Here is a 19,577-nt window from a genome sequence, read left to right as displayed (position 1 = left end):
GGTGCCTCCTCGCCTCCCAGCCTGGAGGAGGCTGGCACCAGCGCCCAGGACGAAGTAACTAACCACAGCTGCTCCTCAGCCAGCTCGCCTCTGACGTGAGTCATCGCAGGCCATGGGCACTGCAGATGGGAGAGACCCCGCAGGCCCGGGGGTGGCCACGGCCGGTTCTGAGGGCTGACCTCGTCTTCTCATCTCTAGACTTCCTACCTTCTCTGCCCTTAAATAGATCACAGCACCGCTCTGTGCCCCAGCTGGGTCTAGGAGGCATCGCCGAGGTAAGAGCCTCCTCCTTCAGGCTTCTCCGCCAGCAACAAGCGCGCATTCCATTAGGACAGCAGTACTCCAGGACCCTGCGTCTCCGCCAACCCAAAGAAAGCCCGCATACACTGCTGAACTTTTACAACGCCACAGCTCGGAGCACACAAGGCCCGTGCAATCCAGCTGTAAATCCTGCTGACAGCCCGCCCCACCCCCTGGCCGCTGGGCAGCTGGGCAGCTGGGTGTGGAGCTGCAGCGGGCGCTGGGCCATTCCGTCCGCCCTCTCTTCTAAATGCTCTCAGCCCATTTCTCATCCTTCTACCTCCGCCCGCCAGGCCATTTCCCGCCCTCCCTCCCTCCCCCAGCTCCTTCCTTCTCCCTGAGCCTCAGAGATCACAGCCAGCAGAAGCTTCTAGATTATTCTCTTCATTGTATCTGAGACAATCGGCTTACGGTTTAGATACGCAGGGAGGGGAAAAAAAAGGCAAAATATTTTTTGCTTTCGACCCTTTCAGAAAGGCATAAAAAAAGTAACGTACAAACACAAATCACTTGACAATTTTATGATTGAAACCAACGAATGGGAGGCAGACAGCTCTGCGTGTTGCTAACATCATCCAGCACTTCTTGCCAACCCGCTCAGCCACCCCGGGCCTTAGATCTATTTCTAGCTGAACCAAACGTGTCTGCAGATAAAATCACTCTCGTACTTCAAAGAGGTCTCCGGCACTGACATCGGAAGACAGAACTCCACGTGAAAAGTCCGAGTTTCCCGGGAACCGGTTTCCGGTTTCCCAAAACACTCACCCGCCAGGTTCCCGAGAAACACTGGGCGCTGTGCACACGTGTGTCATGTCAACATGTTAAACGTGACTGTCAGCAAAATGACACGAGCGGGTTTCGTCTTCGGGTAGAAGGTGGCGATTTTCAGGGAAGTCACTCCCTGGGACACCAAGTGGGGGAGTGACATGGAAGACGGCGAGCGTTGGCTTCCTCAGAACAAGAATCCCGGGGCCAGGTCATCGGCAGAGCAGTGAACACGGTCCTCCATGGACACGTGTGAGGTGGGGCTCAGGGCTCGGCAGTTCGCTTACAGTGGAGAAAAACTATTTTAGTCACTTGGCCAAAACCATACACAGGGAGGGAACTTAAAACCCTGGGGCGACTCGCCTCTCCCGGCATTTTCCTGCTTGAAGCAGGATGAAAAGCCGTACATGTTGGCTGCGTCTCTATTTATGTAACAACCACAGCTGCTCCCCAGAATAGCTGCTGCTGGCTGGAAGGAGGGAGGGCTTTTGCTGCTAACGTGTGAGTCCATGTTCTCTCGCTCTTGACTGAGTTTTCCTCCTTTCCCTTTGCGCCCTGGGTCTACAAGGAGATGGGGGACCTCACCATTAGCTCATGGTGCCCTCGGCCACGGGCAACGTGGACGGATTTTAAAGTCAAAGCTCCTCCTCTCAGGAAGAACAAACATAGATTCTGATTCTGTTCTGCGATCGCTCTGATCGTTCTGATCGCTGGGAATCTGTGGCAGGCGATTGCTCGATTCCCAGAACATACGAACTACCCACCTTCGGAGGGAGGCCGATGGCGAGGTCCTTTCCACTCACAACCCCCAAAGAGAGACACAGGCAGACAGACAGCGCCCCTCTGTGTTTCTGTGGGACAAACTGGAACTGGACTGCGGGCGTAGCATTGAATATAGGGTGCCCTCCCCAGGAAGTAGCAAAGACAACCCTCGTCGAAGCTATCAAATGCGTTAAAAAAATACAAAAGTTATTTTTCTCCTTTTGATGGCTATTTACTTGTGACAACATTTGTTAAAAATATTACTTCTGTCTTTGGGAAGAGATCGTTCTCTTCATATAATATGGAAAAATAAACTCTACCGAACCACGGTTCACATCGCCCACGACGGCCTGGGGCGTCGGCGTTCGCAGCGCCAGACCTCCTCCGAGGGTCCATGTGCTACGTTTTCAGGGAGGGAACCCTTTCTCACTGTCCTATCCGGGGCTGCAAGGGTGGGCGGGGGGGGGGGGGGGTGACCAGGCTCCGGGGTCACTGAAGGGAGAGAAGGAGGAAGTAGGATAGTTTCTAATAAAATGAAGGTGACAGGGTGGCTTGGGGCCTCCTAAAAAGTCGTGGGGTGTCCCCTCATCTCTTCTGACCACTTGCTGCCCAGCTAATGCGTGGTCGCTTATCCGTGGGAGGGGGAGGGAGCCATTAGGCCGAGACTCGGTGCCACTGCCAAGGAGGGCACCTCTTCCGCACCCAGGAGCATCGGAGAGCACTGGACTGGATGAATGGGAGAAGACAAGGATACATAAAAACAGTAAAATGTTTATTTCCTTAGAAAAAAAAGTGGGGGAGAGGGATCTGAAATGATTGTGATCACACGTCCGTCTGCCTCTGAGCAAAGCCAATGTCGCGAGCTTACTGCTTGATTGAGACACCCCAGGCAAGGGAGCAGCTTGCTGCGGGCTCCTGGGTGGCGCCCAGGAGTCAGCTCACAGCATGCTTTCCATCGATCAGAAGCGCCTCTCTGCCGCTTCTTAGCAGAGAGCCAAGGCTTGCCATAGCAACCATCCCATCTCCAAAGCACAACGTCGCCCGCCCGCGAGAAGCAAGGCTCTGGACCACTTTGGGACAGACAGGGAGGAAGGACAGAGGGAAGGAGACGCTTAGAAGCGGGGCCGCTCTAGAACAGAAGTCTGATAGCCGAGTTCCCCACTAACTCATCTTATAGAAAACAGGCCGGAGCGCCTCTGTGAGACCGACAGTATCTTTAAGGTGAAATCGCAGAATTTTGCTGCACACCTGGACACGAGAGGAGTGAAAAGTTGCAACAGGTTTTAACTAGCAGCAACAAAGAAAGTTCAATGACAGTTTTTTTTGTTTGTTTTGTTTTTAGCAATATTCCTTTGCGAGTTCATTAGGAAACACTGTAATTGGATGGGGCATACGATATGGAACCGAATCTTCTTTTGCTATAGTGCTGTTCCGTGACGAGGACCGACCTTTGCAAAGATTTCGACTGGGGTGTCACCTATTTACACAGCAGTAGCTCCTGGTTCGAGGGTCAGGTCGGTGCTATGTGATGTCCTCTTCTTCCGAACAGTAATCTCGACCCTGGAGGGCAAAGGAAAAGAGCGACGTGTGAGTGAGAAATTCCAAGCAGAGCCCGACACAGTCACTGCTCGCAGATCCATTTTCTGTCGGCACCCGTCTCCTTGCACCGAACCCCAGAGTTCATCGGTGACCACCAGGATAGATACGTCATAACGACCTGTTTAGAAACTGTACACACCGACTTATAAACTGCAGAGACCTCAAAGCATGGGAATCTTAACAAGCCCCAAATAAGCCCTCACTTTATACTGGTAAGCACTCATACTACCACACAGGCCCCGCCTTTCACCAAGAGAGCAGCACAAGGATGCTCCACGCAGGAGGCCAACTTCTCATGAACAAGAGACCCGGAAATGGACAATGAACAAGCCGCTTTCCGCTGGGGCCAGGGCAGCTCACATGTGAGAGCCGCATCTCCGTGCCCGGAATTTACAATTGTACAGGAGGGGATGGAGTAATCCAGGGATGTCTCAGTTCTAATCCATTCTAAATTAAAACAGGACTTAAAAACAACAACAACAACAAGGACTCAATGGCTATAACACAGCTTAAGACTATGTTTGGTATGTGTGGGATGCCCCAGAAAGACAAAAATGCCTTTGAGTCATTCGCTTACAAGAAGGCTTGCGGACTCTATGCAATTGCGACACGTGACGTAAACTCTACGAAGGCGCCCTGAGGACTGGGGTTTAAGCTCCACATCTGACCTGGCTGGGTTGCCTCGGTCGAAGCCCACGGCATCCTGGTCTATAATTCATCCATCACAGGAACCCAACACCTGCCCACATCACAACGTCGCAGACGAGGGTTTTGTAAAAGTCACCATTAATACTGGTTGCATCCTTTGTCCTTTTTCTTTTAAAATACACGCTATATGTTTCATTTTTTTTTGGGGGGGGGGAAGGGGGATATTCCTTCAAAAACAGAATTTTCTAAATAACTAGAACTTATTAATAAAAGCCTCTCAAAGTTAAAGAATATAATAATTTTCATAAAGCTATTTATCAAGGGTATTACATGTTTCTTCGTCACAATATCTGTATATTGGGGGTATTTCCCATTCTCCTAATACTTAATTGTCGTGGCGGTGAATTATTGGACCATCTGGCTGAAGGGTGATCTGAGCTTGGACTTACTAGCTCTGGGATCTCAATGAAGTTACCTCTCTGGGCCTCAGTTTCCCCACCTGTACAATGAAGCTAACAACAGTCCCTACTTCACAGGGTTGCTGGAGATTAAATGAGTTAATAGTCGTAACGTGATCCCATAGTGCCTGGCATTCATTAGTGTATTTTAGTTTCCTCCACCGGCTGATTGCCAACTCTCCCCCTGCTACTTGCGGAGTGCCTGACCCCAGTGTGGTAGCCAAGCGGGTTTTCTTGCTGCATGAAAACGCCTCCTGGGCAGAGAAGCTGGGCAACGACCTTCTTGATAAGAGAAAAGTGAGCTCAGCAGTCACCCCACAGTGACGGCCTCCCTGGGACACCTCCCAAGCAAATGGGGACCCATCAGGAGACACGCTCTGGGCCACATGGTGAAGAGTGAGAAAGGAGACCTCATGGACCCTGACTGTGGGGAGTTTATGCCCCAGGGTGGGAAGCAGGACACATCCAGACATAGCAACGCTATGCTAGAAGCCCACCTACCAGGTGGGGTCTCCTCATAGGCCCAGGAGTAGACCTGCAAGTGGACACGGGGCATTCAGCGGGAGGGGAAAGGCAGGGCTCATGGAGTTTTCAAAAGAAAGGACAGAGGACATATTTCCGGTGTATATTGGGACCCACACGCTGTTGTGTGACATCGGCAAATTACTGGGCATGGTTTCCTGGGGTTAATCATCGTCTCTGCCTCGGAGGGTCATGATCAGGATTAAGTGGAAAAAATACAGTGCCTGGCAGGTAGTCAATACATATGAGCTGCTGGTATTATTATGACTATTAAACCACGTGCTTGTTCAGTCCCCTGGCAGAGGAATAGGGACCTCCTTCCTGTGATTGACAGGTGAGGACTGTGGTCCTAAACTGTGACCTGACAGGTGTCAGGGACACTCCTTCCTCCCACCACAGCCTTGCACCCAAGACAGGCCACAAGTACATGCTCTAGAATAAAACTTCCATGGCAGACACCTAAGCCCCTTCCCTTCTTCTATCTAACTCAGGCCTCACATCCAAGGAAAGGCCCAGCTGGCCAGGATGGGGTTCAGAGGGCCCCTCATCCACAAGGAAGACTTGGCCCAATGACAGACAGACCGACCACACTCAGGCGAACTGGTGCACTCATTGATAAAGCAGCGTTTCCAACTCCATAAACGGGTTATGAAGTAGAAGGTGCATTGCAGACCCTCCCCGTTGACTAGGACCATAGACAAGTGCCTCCTGTGGAGGAACAAATCTATAGAAATGTCTGTGTAACCTCAAGGCCGCAACTTGCATTTCCCAAGCACCGGCTCCTCTGGAATTACCACAGTTACTGCGAGAAGGAGAAGGAAAACGGCGTTGGTTGCTTTGCAGATGTTATTTCATTGGTATCCGCACCAACCCTGGCCAACCCTGCAAGGCGGGAGTGGTGCCTTGTGACTTGTGGGCAAACCTCAGACCAGCCCAAGAGCCCTGGATAATCCTCCCCCAACCCCTCCCCAACTGTAGTAAGTTGGTAACAAAATTCAAATTCAAATCAGTTTCATTTTTGTTATTATCACCTGTCAGCAGCTCTGAGAACCAAATATTTTATAAACAGAAAACTTGAAAATCACAAACATCAAGAGCACGAGCTCCCAGATGGCCGGCGTCGCTTTAAGAAATGGGAGCCGGAGAGAGCTGCGACGTGAGTGGCCTCATCTGGGCATCACCAGGGGCCCATTGCACACCAGCCCTACCGGGCAGGACAGGGAGCTTGCTTCTGTGACGTGACTTCAAGTCGCATTTACATTTTTAAAGAGCTGTGCTAAAAAAGGGCACCTTAAAACCTTCAGCTGTCAGGAGGCAGGAAGTGGGAGTGCGTAGCTGGGTGTGGGAGACACACAGCACTCTCTGAGCTGGAGCATGCCCTTTCCCCTAAAGGGACTACAAACTGGAAGTCTTTGTCACGGGGCTCTGGGCAGTTGGAATCAGCGACGGTTGCACACAATTCCACCCTTGTTCGAAGGCCCCACTGAGAGCTACAGAGAGCAAGGTCCCTCCCAGGGCCCCACAAGCTGGAGGACCGGAAATGCCCGATGATGCTGACAAGGCAGGGTTGTTGGAAGAACCACACGGGCATTCTGGTGCAGACACGCACACACACACACACACAATCACGGCTTTTGCTTACTGAAATCTCCCTGACCGGGCCTTCCTCGGCAGGGGAACACCCTCTGTCCTCTTCCGCTGTTTGCGTTACTTTCTTGGAAACGTACAGAAGTTTATGTCAACTCAGAACATGCATTTCCAAGGTGCTAGGGTAAACAATTTTGTCTGTTGAAATGTCTAGGCTAAGAATTAGAGATTTTAAAGACTAGCAAAGGAAAGGACATTATCCTACTTTCAAATTCTGCAAGCTTTTTAAAAAATCTTTATTGCTGAAAGTATTACATGTGTCCTCTCTTTTCCCCCCATGGATCCCTTTTAGCCTGCCCCACCCCCCGCCCCAGGCCTTCACCACACTATTGTCTGTGTCCATGGGCTATGCTTATATGCATACAAGTTCTAAAATTCTGCAAGTTTAAAGAGGAACGCTCGCTCGCTGGAAGAGTGACTTCAAATGAAGAAACTGTTCCTGCAAAGTGCCTACGGTACCTTTGCTCCTCAAGTTTAAGTACACAAGCAGTCTAGGCCTGACCGTTCAGTTTGAGGTGCAATTTTATCATATTAGACTTCAGTATATTTTTGTAGACGAGGATGCATTGGGCCTAATACATACACCTCGGGCATATAACAATCAACTGTGAGCTGCATACTTTCCCAATGGAGTGGATTAGAGCTAGGTCAAAATTACTGAGAGCAAGCACTGAGCCTCAGTTTCTCCATCTTTAAAATGGGAACAGTAAGACCTAACTTGCAGCAGTGATGTGAGAATTAGAAGTAAAATACATAAGGTGTTTAGCAAAGCATGGCACATAGTAAGTACTTAGTAAATTACAGCTCTTACGATGATATTGAAAAATGAGATCAATAGATCCAACAGTTCATAAACGGCTTAGGTGAGAAATTCGGCCCACAGCTAGATCAATCAGTTACAGTCAGGTCCTTAGTCAAGCCCTGTACCTCAGGGCCTGGATGCTTGTCCTTCTTCCTTCCTGATTGGCTCCTGCTGTCCCCAGCCCTCATGCATCCATTTCTTCTCCTAAATCTCTGCTCAAATGTCACCTCATTGTCTTCCGTGAACACTCTATACTCAATAACACTTCTTACTCTGCTTCATTTTTATTTATATTACTTATCATTACCTGACATTATTAGTATATTAATTAATTCCTTAATTGGCTGTCTTTTCCCTTGAATAGAAGTAACGAGTGGGCAGGAACTGTTTTACACTCTGTTGCACCCTCAGGATTTAGACTAGTGTCGGCAGCCTGTCAGATGCTTGATGAATACTTGTGAATAGATGAAAGGATGAAAAATACCTGGAGAGTGCTGAAATCTTGGGAGTTGGAAGGGGACCTAGATTCTTTCCTCTCTGACCTCTCATTTAACGTAGGGCCGGCCTCCGTTTACCACCGAGCAGACAGGGAACCCTCTCTTCTCGGCTGGAACACGTCAGATACTTTTCCAAGCCGCCTGTGAAACCGTTCAACAGCGGGGCCCAACCCCTGCTTGTGCCCACAGAACGGCTTCGTCTGGGCCTTGGGAACCAGAGGATAGGTCTTCCCCGATCAGCAGCATCCCTTGGTCCATCATCTGCAAACAACGTGGTCTCCATCTAGGTCTCCCTCCTTTGCATGTGCTTCAGTTTTACAATCGTTTGTGTTGGTTTTTTTAAATGGATCCACCAAAAAATTACCAAGACAGAAGAAAACATCCAAGAAATACAGCCTAAGATATTGTGAAAGTTAAGGACTGACAAAGGGAATCACCAGTAACAACAGATTCCAAAAGAATCAAAGTGCTAAGTCTTAGCAATAATAGAACAGAATGTCAAACTGAGCTTCTGTCAAAGCTCTGGAGAGAGACAACGCTTCAAGGGACCAGAAAAGATCAGAAGGTAAAAGGAAAGAAGAGCACATCTGATCACGGGAGACTGAAACTCTGCACGTTGAAAAATAATGCCACGAAATACAAAGGGCTAACCTCATCATGGGACGAATACCGACAGCATACATGTGTGCATGATGAAAGCTACGTGGACGCTCACACCAATAAAAAAAAACGAACAGGGAGAGGATCTCAAAAGGGCACAGAGTGGAAACTCATTCAGAGCAGAATAAAACCAGTGAACACACCAAGAGAAAAGCGGTCTGCTTTAGTAATAACAAATATAAATTAAACTAATGCTATTACTTAAAAATAGCCACACCCACAATGAAATGTGACTCTCACACACTGCTGGCCTCAGTGTAAAATGGTATATGGCTGCCTTGAAAGTAATTGGGTAATAGGTATTGTGAGTCATAAAAATGTGCACACCCTTCATTATAGAAATCAGTATCCAAAGATAAACTCCCAAACACATATTTAAAAAACACACACATATATGCATTGGTTCCCTGGGCTGGAGGTGGGAAGGGGATTGACTGCAAGTGAGCAGGAGGGATCTTATGGAGGTGATGGGAATGTTTTAACTGGAGTGTGTGATGGTTGTGCAATTTGGTAAATTTACTAAAATTCATTGACTTGTACATGTCAAACGAGTACATTTTATGGTATGTAAGTCCTAGCTCCATAAAGTTGTTAAAAGTATGTGTAAAAAAATTTTCATTACAGCATTTTTATGAAGCATGAAAAAAATCAATCGAATATCCACTCTACTCCCCTCCACCAATAAAAAAAGCTTCCTGAGGTATGGCTCCTGTGCTGCTGCCAAGCGAACACCACCAACAGGACCTCTCACCACGTGTCCCAAACAGGCAGGTCCTTGTTGGGTGCCACTGTTTTCACACACATTGTTCTCTTATCTCACACTCCCAGCCTATTGCATCTTTAGGATCTCATCAGAACATCATCTCTTCAAGTAACATTTCCCCCAACTGTTCAAGGGGCTGGTCTCTTCCTCTCCCAGTGGTCCTTCCCACCCCCACCACATTTTATAGTAATTTTAGCCAACATGTCTTTTTGGTACCTAATGGAATCCTTGTGTGGCCCCTATCACAATGGTTATGCATAGGCGGGTGTCTGGAGGGAGGCAGTGCTGTGTGTGTGTGTGTGTGTGTGTGTGTGTGTGTGTGTGTGTGTGTAGGCTATTGAATGACATGATACAGAGGAGGTGTCCTGGGACTCTCATAAGAGAAGCAAATTGTCAACATTTTGCAGGTCACGGTGGAAAAAGCAGCCCTCTTCAGCAATTCAGCGGATACAGAGTATGTCTTTAGCAGAATTATCAGCAGAGACGGGGGCACAGACTGGTTCTGAGGATGGCCTGGAACTTAGGAGAGGCACATCAGAGGCAGGGGGAGCAACAGTGGATAACAGAAGAAGGCACAGTCCGTTATTCACCATTTTTATTTATATAAGTAGCACCTGTGTAAACCACCTTTGGAACGACACCTAGTTTACTTTCCACAACATTCAGTCAGGCATCCTAAACTATGTCTTTTGCTGTTGTCACCACGTTCTGCATTAAAGAACCTCACACTGGGCCCTGGCCAGGTGGCTCAGTTGGTTAGAGCATCGTCCTGATATGCCAAGGTTGCCGGTTCAATCCCCAGTCAGGACTCACACAAGAACCAACCAATGAATGCATAAAGAAGCAGAACAACAAGTTGATGTCTCTTCCCCACAATTTAAAAAATAGAACCTCACTGTACTAGGAACAGAAACGAAATATTCCAGTCAAGGTTTTCATGTTTGGTGAAGGCAAACATGCATTTTTGTAATGAAGGCTCGTTATAAAAGTTGGCTCAAACGAGGCTTATTTCTGTCTGGAAGTGTGAGCTATACTTGTCACAAAGCAGGCTCTTGTGTTTTGACTGACTGACCGACCGAAGAAGTTAGCCTCCTCTCCTTGATCTCTCGGGATGATGCTGGGGGCACCTGTTAGTTTCTGGCCTGTGTGGTATTTCGGTTCTCCTACCTATTATCTGCTTCCTTCCATGATTCGTCTTCCTCCTCGCTCTTCCTGACTGTGGGCTTCCTGAACCTCCGTTTCTTGACTCAGTTATGCCTCCTGCATAGCCTTCCACCCCACACTGTTCACTGACGGGCTTTCCATGCACCAAAGAGGATCCTGAGTAATGAAACCCAAATGCCGCATCCGGATTTTGGTGCAGAAATTTAACGGGTCATCTTCCGTCTCTGCCCCCCTATCACTCCTCCCCCACAACCTTTCCCTCCAGGGATCACCAGCCAGAGACAACCTCTGATGCAAGTTTCTATGAGCATCTGGCCATGAGGCTCTGTCCCTGAAGCAGGAAGACAGGGCGGGAGAGCCGCATTCCACCCCTTGGCCAGTGGGAACAATGAGCTGGAATCCAGAACAAACATGATCAGGAGGAGGCGGGAAGGCTGGGAAGGTAGAATGAAGCCCCCTGCCCCCGTGAAGGGCCGCTCTTCCATCCTCCTCCTGTGGGGCCGTGGCCAGGGCTGGACTCACAGAGCCTCTCCAGACAGGGAGCGCTTCAACAGCGTTTTCACTTACGGTCCCACAACAATGTACAGCAGACGCCGAAGAAAAGCAAAAGTCCTGAGCTGCGCTGTGAGAGTCTCCTCCCCCGACTTAGTTCATTAGAAAAATCAATCAAGGCATTAATGGCCGTCTCTGTTTCTAACAGGCTTTATTCTAATTAGACTCACACGTTATTATTTCAGTTGGAAAAAGGTCTGGGTTTGTAATGAGCAGGAGGAGTGTGACAGCCTCCAGCCCCTGACAGCTCCTTGGACCATCTAAGGGAAGGATCCCCAGGCCACCGGCAGACAGCAGTGACAACAATTCCATATACTGGGCTTTTCATTTCCAGGAGAGAATGAGCATTAACTCAACGGCTGTAATCCCCTCCCCCCGTGAAGTGTTTAAGAGACCCCAATCCTCATTCTACAGACAAAAGGGAGGCCGTTTTAGAAGCTTTATGGCACACGGTTCTCCAGCTTTCTCTGACGATGGCATTCAGGTGACCTCAAAGATGCTGTTCCCCAGGAGGAAGTGAACCGGAGTGAGGATAAGAGGAGCAGGGATAAAGAAGGTGGGTGCCCCTGTCTCTGGGCCATACTCAGCTGATGTTCTTGAGCGGGCGTGGGCCGCTTTCTTTGTCCAGGGCCAAACGGTAAACACATTAGGCCTTGCATTCCGTCTGGTTCCTGCTGCAACTCAACTCTAGCGATGGAAGCGTGAAGGCAGCCACAGATAAAAGCAAAAAAAAAAAAAAAAGAGCGTGGCTGTGTTCCTTCCAATAAAACTTTGTGGACACTGAATTTGGAAGTTCACATATTTTTTCATGTCAGAAAATATGATTCTGCTTCTTGTTTCCCCCACGTGACAACATGTAAAAAGCATTCTTGTCTGTGGCTGGCTCTGGCCCTCCTGGCCGCCACACTACCATCAAACAGCAGCGTTCTACAAAAAGGCATTTTATAAAATGGTTCTTATTTTATACACAAGAAAACCATCAATCAAAATTAAATTTAAAACAATTCCTACAGACCCATCTTCCTAATAAATAGCGTGTTCAAGTTCCCTCTAAGTCTCTGTTCATATATATGTCATTTTAATATCACTTCAATCTATTGACACATTGAACATTATCTTATAAAAATTTTCCATGTTATAACTGATTCCTTATACAGTTAAGCCTTGATTTTTTTGGACCTGGATTTAAGGGACTTCAGACTTAGCCCTGGCCCATGTCAGATTAAATGACACCCCCTTGCTGAACTAGATTTATCGGGTGGTCACTTAAGTAAGTTACATAATGTCTAATCGCTGGTCTGTATGCCTGAAACTAATATACTATTGTATGTCAACTGTAATTGAGAAATTAAAAATTAAAAAATGTATTCAATAGTGGGAACACTTGTTTTTAACTCATCATTCTCTCTACACCCCGATGCAAAAGGAAAAGTGGAAACTGAATTGCAGATGGGAACAATGAATTTCACTTTTGAGTAAAAAAGAGGTAGAATTTCCATTATGGAAACACACCAGAAAGGAATTAGGTCATTTTAATGCCGTGTCAGATGTGTATATGTTGTTTAAAAGACAAATTACAATTCGGATTTCAGTTTTTACAGGCTGCCCCTGACTACTAAGCAGACCTTTTTGTTGCCAGGAAGCTAGCAGAGGAAAAAATCCAAATAAACTGAGAACGAAAAGATCTTCACCAAAATAGTGGGGACAGATAATTTCTTTTTATGCTTCTCTTTACTAAAACAAAACGTATCGGCAAGTTGAACAGCTTTTGAACCAATATGTGAAACTTGGTAAATTTTCCATCTAAAAAGTCATGCATAAGCCAAAATTTCACTAAAAATAAAAATAAAATATATTCCTAAAATGAGGTTTTTGCACAGTCAGGGAGTGATATAGACTAAACTGCCATTTAAATTCATTATCCATCTCTATTTTCACACTGGTGATATTTGCTGGTCTTTTAGTGGTGCATTAGATTATACAATTATTCTTATTATACAATTATTCTGCTGCTGAAATACTGATGAATTTAAGACCTCTTCATTATCTTCCGTTGAGTGATAGAGATCACAACTGAGAAATTCATGGACAAATGCTCAGATAGATCAAAGGACCACAAAAAGTAAAAAAAGAAATAAAAATTAAAACAGAACGAATTTCAAAGGTAAAATTGGCCTGGGATGCCTTTTTATAGTAATGGCATGTTCTGAATTTAAGATTTTACTCTTCTTCTGAATAAAGCTTTCAAATGGTAACACTCCGATTTTATAGTTAAAATTCACCTTTCTGCAGTGATGACCTTAAATTCTCCAAGGATGCAAGCCTGTAATTATTAACCATAGACCATACTTCATTCAGCTGCTTAGCATATGCTACTTGGAGATCATAAGTATGGGTCCAATTTCCACATGGATCAACCTTGCATCTCACTGTCAATGTAAAATCCACACATCCCTAGAGGAGCAACTTGGAGACTCTGCTTTGGAGCCACAGAGAAGTGGACTCCACGTGTTATTATCATTATTATTATTATTGCAAAACGGGGTAAGTTACTCAAGCACTCTGAGCCTCAGTTTCCTTGCCTGTAAAACGCAGATAACACATGTCTCATAGTCATTACCCCGAGGTGGCTATTCATTGCAATGTGCACACGATGTAAGAACTTAAGAGTAGTGTCAGGCACTAGGTAGCTGTTGGCAGGTACCTTCTTGCTTGCAGTCCGAGGTCAGAGCAGGGCATCAGGGGCAGACAACACACAGTGATCAGAACACTGTCCCTAGACAACGCGTCTCTACCTGGCGCTTCCCACTTTAATTAACGTTCGGGCTAGCCCAGGATCCTGGGAAGCTTCCTTAGACACGTAACATTCTCATATTCACATTTTCTTGGTGTAGGGGGAACTTTTTTTTAACTCTCTTCCCAGCCCCTTACAAGAATAACTTTGTGACATAGGAACCAGAATATTGTTACCCTCACTCAAGAGGCAATTCGTCTTGAAACACGTACTTTATTTGACTCCTTACCTTTTCGATTTTTTCGTCCAGCATTCTGAAGAATTCTTGTTGGCTCTCAGAGATGTGCATGCTGAAAAACAAACAGCGCACATTTCAATGTTTTCTTAAGCCTCCTCCCTCAAGAAAAGTGCTGAGTCCCTAAACTTGGAGGTGGACATTTCTTTACTGCAGACTTTTCCACAGAAATACACTGAAGTTATAGTAAGAATAAGTATTATTACAGTAATCCTACAAATGCATTTCTTAAGGGTCTATCAGTGCCTGCGATTTAAGAAATACAATTTTCCTGTCGATGTACATGTTATTTATGGTGGTGCTACTGTGAGGTATGTGCCAAATTTTTCTTCAAGATGCATATTTGCGATTTAAAAAAGGATAGGCAAGCAGCACATGGCATATTTCCACCCTGTGTATAACCCTAGTTATTATATGGAAATGTGTATTTTGCAAAGCATCAGCATGCTATTCAGCTGTCTAGATGTGGGCTGGCAGCAAGTGAGCTGAGAACTTGACATTGGCCCTGAACTTCTTCTGCACTGGCGACAGTGAATGCACCTCTCAGGGAGAGAAATTCCACTGGAATAAAGGAGAAAGTCAGGAGGCAGGTTTGGGTAGAACTTGCCCTGTGTGTTTGCTTGTCTTCCTCCATTTAACAGCAAACCTCGTGAGAGGATTGTGGTAACATGGGTAAGTAGAGCTGAGATCACCAATGGGAAGGGCAATATATATGATATTAATTGACCACATGATCTCTATTTAAATGCATGTGATTCATGACCCCACAGAGGCAGCCCAGATGTCAGCAGGGGTGAGGCACAGACCTCTGATTCCTCATCTAGAAAAACCTTCCGGCACTCACGTTCTGTGACTGTTGCTAGCTTTCATTCACTCCTCTATTGAACCATCACAGCATGGAAACAAGGATGTGTGGTTAGTACTCAACATATGCACATTAGATGGACAAAGGGGAACTCTTCAGTGAAGTCCACTCTCCAAATGGGTCTGCCCTCCTGTGAGCAAGACTGTCTGGGTTCCATTAAGAAAAAACCAAACACAGCAAACCTCATAGACACTGACAACAGTATGGTGATCACCAGAGGGAAAGGGGAGGAGGGGGGAGGAGAAGAGGGGATAATGGTGATGGAAGGAGACTTGACTTGGGGTGGTAAACACACAATACAATCAACAGACGATGTTTCATAGTATTGTACACCTGAAACCAATGTCACCCTAATAAATTCAATAAGAAAGAATGCCCACGCTCAAGGGTTCATATCAGGAGCTTGGGACCAAGGGTGATGGTGACGACCCCAAGGTGGTAAAGCAAAAACTAAAACCTCAGTGGTTTCAGTTTTGTGTGGTTTTACTACATGTTTTGTGATCATTAAAACACACACAACAAAAAACAGGTGTCCCTTGGTTAAAACAAATTGGATGAAAGCCACCCAACCCAAAATTAATTAGACAAGGCAGTGAATTTCCAACCCCACCTGGATCCGGAACTAAATATTAACCTTACTTTGGGTAGAGGTCCAAGACAGGAAGTAAACTACCACTTCCACTTTCCCATGTGCCCTTTGAGAAACAGTTCTAACCAAAGCCTTCGATCGGACGCATCTCTAGGATCACAGCCTTGACGCAGAAACGCTGCCTGATGTTCCCTCGGCTAAGAGCAGTCCAGCATCTCTGCCTGCCTCTGCCTCATTCAAACACCTACGAGGAAGAGCCACCCACCAGGCTCGTTCATATCTTGCCCCTTGAAAGACAGTGTGTGGACTGCGTTAGAGAGTGTTAGTAGGGTGACTTAGTTATCGTCCAATCCTGATGCTCTACACAAGCTCTTTCAGACAAACTCTGTGGTCCCCGGAAGTGACAGACACTGCCACAAGGCACAAAGGCCCGCACACGGTCCCTGTCACCTGTGCATCCTCTTGGGTAGGATGTACCTCAACGCATGAGGCTTACTCGGCTCTTTTCCACGGGATTGTTTCAGAGAGAAGTCCCGAAACCCTCCAACAAGGGCAGAGACAGGATGTGTACTCTGACGACATAAATCAGCCCATATCCACTGACAGCCGCTTAGATAAATGTGAACAAACTCTTCTCCTACGGAAACCCCGTCAACACAGCGGCATTAATACGTTTTTTCGTTCAAAAGCTTACACTGGACTGTGAGAAACAGTCCCTAGGGAACGAGATTCCTGGGTGCTTTCTGATGCACAATTTGAGGATCGTGAGTGGGGAGCCGGGAGGAGGAAAAAGCACATTGGTTTTCTACGTTTCCAACTCCAACTGGGAAAACCCAGTGCCGCATGGAGGACGACATGTGGCCCCTTTGACCTTGGCAGTGCTCTTGTGAGTTAACCCGGTGCTAGCACAGGCTGTTCTTCCTGTGACTTCTCAGCTCCACGAGACCAGAGATGACAACATGATGGGATCTTACTGACAAGTAAGTGAATGAACAGAATGAAGTGGGCAAGCCCGGCTGGCATGGCTCAGTGGTTGAGCACCAGCTTATGAACCAGGAGGTCATGGTTTGATTCCCAGTCGGGGTGCATGCCCAGGTTGTGGGCTCGAGCCCCAGTGTGGGGCATACAGGAGTCAGCTGATCAATGATTCTCTCTCACCATTGATGTTTCTATCTCTCTCTCTCCCTTCCTCTCTGAAATCAATGAAAATATATTTTAAAAAAAGAAAGAAGGTGAGCAAAATGAGCTTTCGAGCTGAAAGACACGCGGCTTTCATGTTCAATGACTGAAAGAAAAATTTCCAAATAATAAAAACTTAAGCCAGAAAAGTTTGAGAAGGCAAGGTCCCAATTCCCTAATACGGCACCTGCAAAAATGAAATTCAGTTACTCAGTGGGTTCCCGGCAGATCTTGGCCTGAACATGGTTATTTCTTCATGGTCATCATTATTAATTTTCAATTGGACCTCAGGGAAGTGGGGTTAATCCTAGTCCTCACATCATGACACACCCTTGCTTGTAGGTCATGCATGGCTCAGGCTCAGTTTTAGTTAATTATTTTGTTTGTTAGTTTTTAAAAATAGTCTAATAAGCACCCATGAAACCAAAATGAAAAACAAAACCTAGGACCTTGACAACAACCTAGAGCTAACTTACCTCCCACCATGATTTACTTAATTTTTTATTTTTTATTTTTTTTACTTTACAAGGAGTGCATCACGCTCAATGCAATCTTTCAGGGCTTACTCATTTCTTCTGGCATTACATTGCCGAGGTCCATCCAGCCTTGTGCATTCATCTTAACGAATTTAAATATTAACTTTAAATGAACTAATTTAATATTAAGTTGAATATTCCACTGTGCAAATAAGGTGGAGTTTATTTTCCCCACTTCCTTGGTAAAGGCTATTTGGGTGTTTTCTCAATATTAAGGCGTTCTTACCGAGTCACTGTGATAAGCACTAGGCGTACATGATTTCATTTGCTCCCCAGCCCTGTGAGACAGGATTGCTCGCCCTCCTTTTTCTCTGAGAAAACTGAAGTTCTGAGACACCAGGTCACTTGCCTGAGATCACCAAGTCGTAAGAATATGTTCCATGAGTTGCATCAAATGAAGATGTGAGAATTATCTGCCTTTGTTATTAACAAATCTGCCATTGTCTGGTATGAGATTGACCTTCCACTCATTGGGGAAAAAACCAAACAAACCCTCATTATTTTATTTTATACAACTGCATAATAAATGCGTTTCCTTCATCCTGTGAGTCAGCAAGTAGGATAAGTAACACTCTTCTCTTGGGCTCCAGAAGGATTTCTGAGTTGAATTCCATGAACCCAATGCTCTGACTGACAGTTTACAACACACACACACACACACACACACACACACACACACACACACACACACACAAATGCTGCTGTGTGGAAAACAGAGGATTTTCTTCATAATTTTAGTATAAACACAAGAGCCAGTTTAATCAAGTTCTCTGAGAGCTTCATGCCAGTTTGCAAAACTCAATGTTTCAGTGTGTCAGTTAAATTAGGATTCACTCTACATGAAAAAGAAATTCTCCTTAATCCAGTCTCTTCTTAGAACTCAGCGATAAGGGAAGCATTTAAAAATAGCATGTGTCCCGTGGCTTGGATGAAAAGAGGATGAGGTTCTGTCATCAGATATCTGTCGTTAATGTAGGTCAAAGTGGTCCCAGGGAAGTGAACGAGGGAGGTTGTGAGCATAGCATCACACTCACCTGAGGGTGCAAACACTGGCGGTACCATTATACTGACATTGTAGGGAATAAGTGGATTTTTAAAATGCCTCATGTTCTTTGAAAGTGACAAACTTTAATCCCTGAGCTCATTTACCGCCCCCTGAAGAGTCCTAATCGCCACATGGCAGTAGCCATGGCTGAAGCAATGCCACAGACACTGACCAGGCTAATGTGATTAGGAACTAGGCTATTTTTGTCTCCATTTCCTGGGAGGAATCAGAGATAACACAATTTATTCTACTCATGATTTTGACTCATGGGGCAACTATTACACATATGTAATGGTCAAATTTATTTTGGAATGGGGCGGGGCTGGATGGAATTTATTAATGTCACCCAGACTGCCAGGAGATTTGCTAATATTTAGGGGAGCCCCACAGCAGAGATCTGTAGCCTCTGGGATACCAGAGCATCTTTGAGGAAAAGGGAGTTGACTTTCATGTCACACACAGTCCATTTTATCACTAAGGTAGATTCAGTTCTAGAACAATCTAGAAAATGGCTCATTTTTCTCTTTAACTTTCTAATTGTGAAATACATAACATAGAGTAGAGAAAACCTAGCATGTTATTTGTCCGGTTTTAAATAATAATAAAGAGACATACATGGAATCACCACTCAAATTAAGAATTAGAACCTGCGGTCCCACTGTCTTCCATCGAGTCAGAGAGAACCACGATTCTTAATTTAACGCCTTTTTATTTCCTTGCTTGTCTATTGTTTTATCATATACTAGAGGTCCGGTACACGAAATTCGTGCACGGGGGCGGGGGGTGTCCCTCAGCTCAGCCTGCACCCTCTCCAATCTGGGACCCCTCGAGCGATGTCCGACTGCCCGTTTAGGCCCGATCCCACTGTCCGACTAAACAGGCAGTTGGACATCCCTCTCACAATCCAGGACTGCTGGCTCCCAACTGCTCGCCTGCCTGCCTTCCTGATTGCCCCTAACCGCTTCTGCCTGCCAGCCTGATCACCCCCTAACCATTCCCATGCCAGCCTGATTGAGGTCTAACTGCTCCCCTGCCAGCCTGTTTGCCCCCAACTTCCCTCCTCTGCTGGCCTGGTCACCCCTAACTGCCCTCCCCTGCAGGCCTGGTCCCTCTCAACTGCCCTCCCTTGCAGGCCGGGTGCCTCCCAACTGCCCTCCCCTGCTGGCCATCTTGTGGTGGCCATCTTGTGTCCACT

General features: G+C 46.3%; 1 protein-coding gene across 3 annotated transcripts in view; it reads right to left on the bottom strand.

The window, feature by feature from the left end:
* Nucleotides 1-632: 632 nt before the first annotated feature.
* Nucleotides 633-19,577, bottom strand: part of LOC307093581 (uncharacterized protein C1orf21) — a 240,281-nt gene continuing 221,336 nt past the window's right edge. For all 3 annotated transcript variants that reach the window (XM_079761799.1, XM_079761800.1, XM_079761798.1), the window contains 2 exons: nucleotides 14,163-14,223; nucleotides 633-3,387 (listed from right to left, as the gene is read on the bottom strand). In XM_079761799.1, coding sequence (XP_079617925.1) covers nucleotides 3,349-3,387; nucleotides 14,163-14,223 — 100 coding nt within the window. In that variant the 3' untranslated portion in view covers nucleotides 633-3,348. The remainder of the gene's footprint in view (nucleotides 3,388-14,162; nucleotides 14,224-19,577) is intronic.

This window comes from Cnephaeus nilssonii (assembly GCF_951640355.1).
Source record: "Cnephaeus nilssonii genome assembly, chromosome: 21".
In the NCBI taxonomy this organism is placed as follows: Eukaryota; Metazoa; Chordata; class Mammalia; order Chiroptera; family Vespertilionidae; genus Cnephaeus; species Cnephaeus nilssonii.
This window is presented reverse-complemented; position numbering and strand designations above follow the sequence as displayed.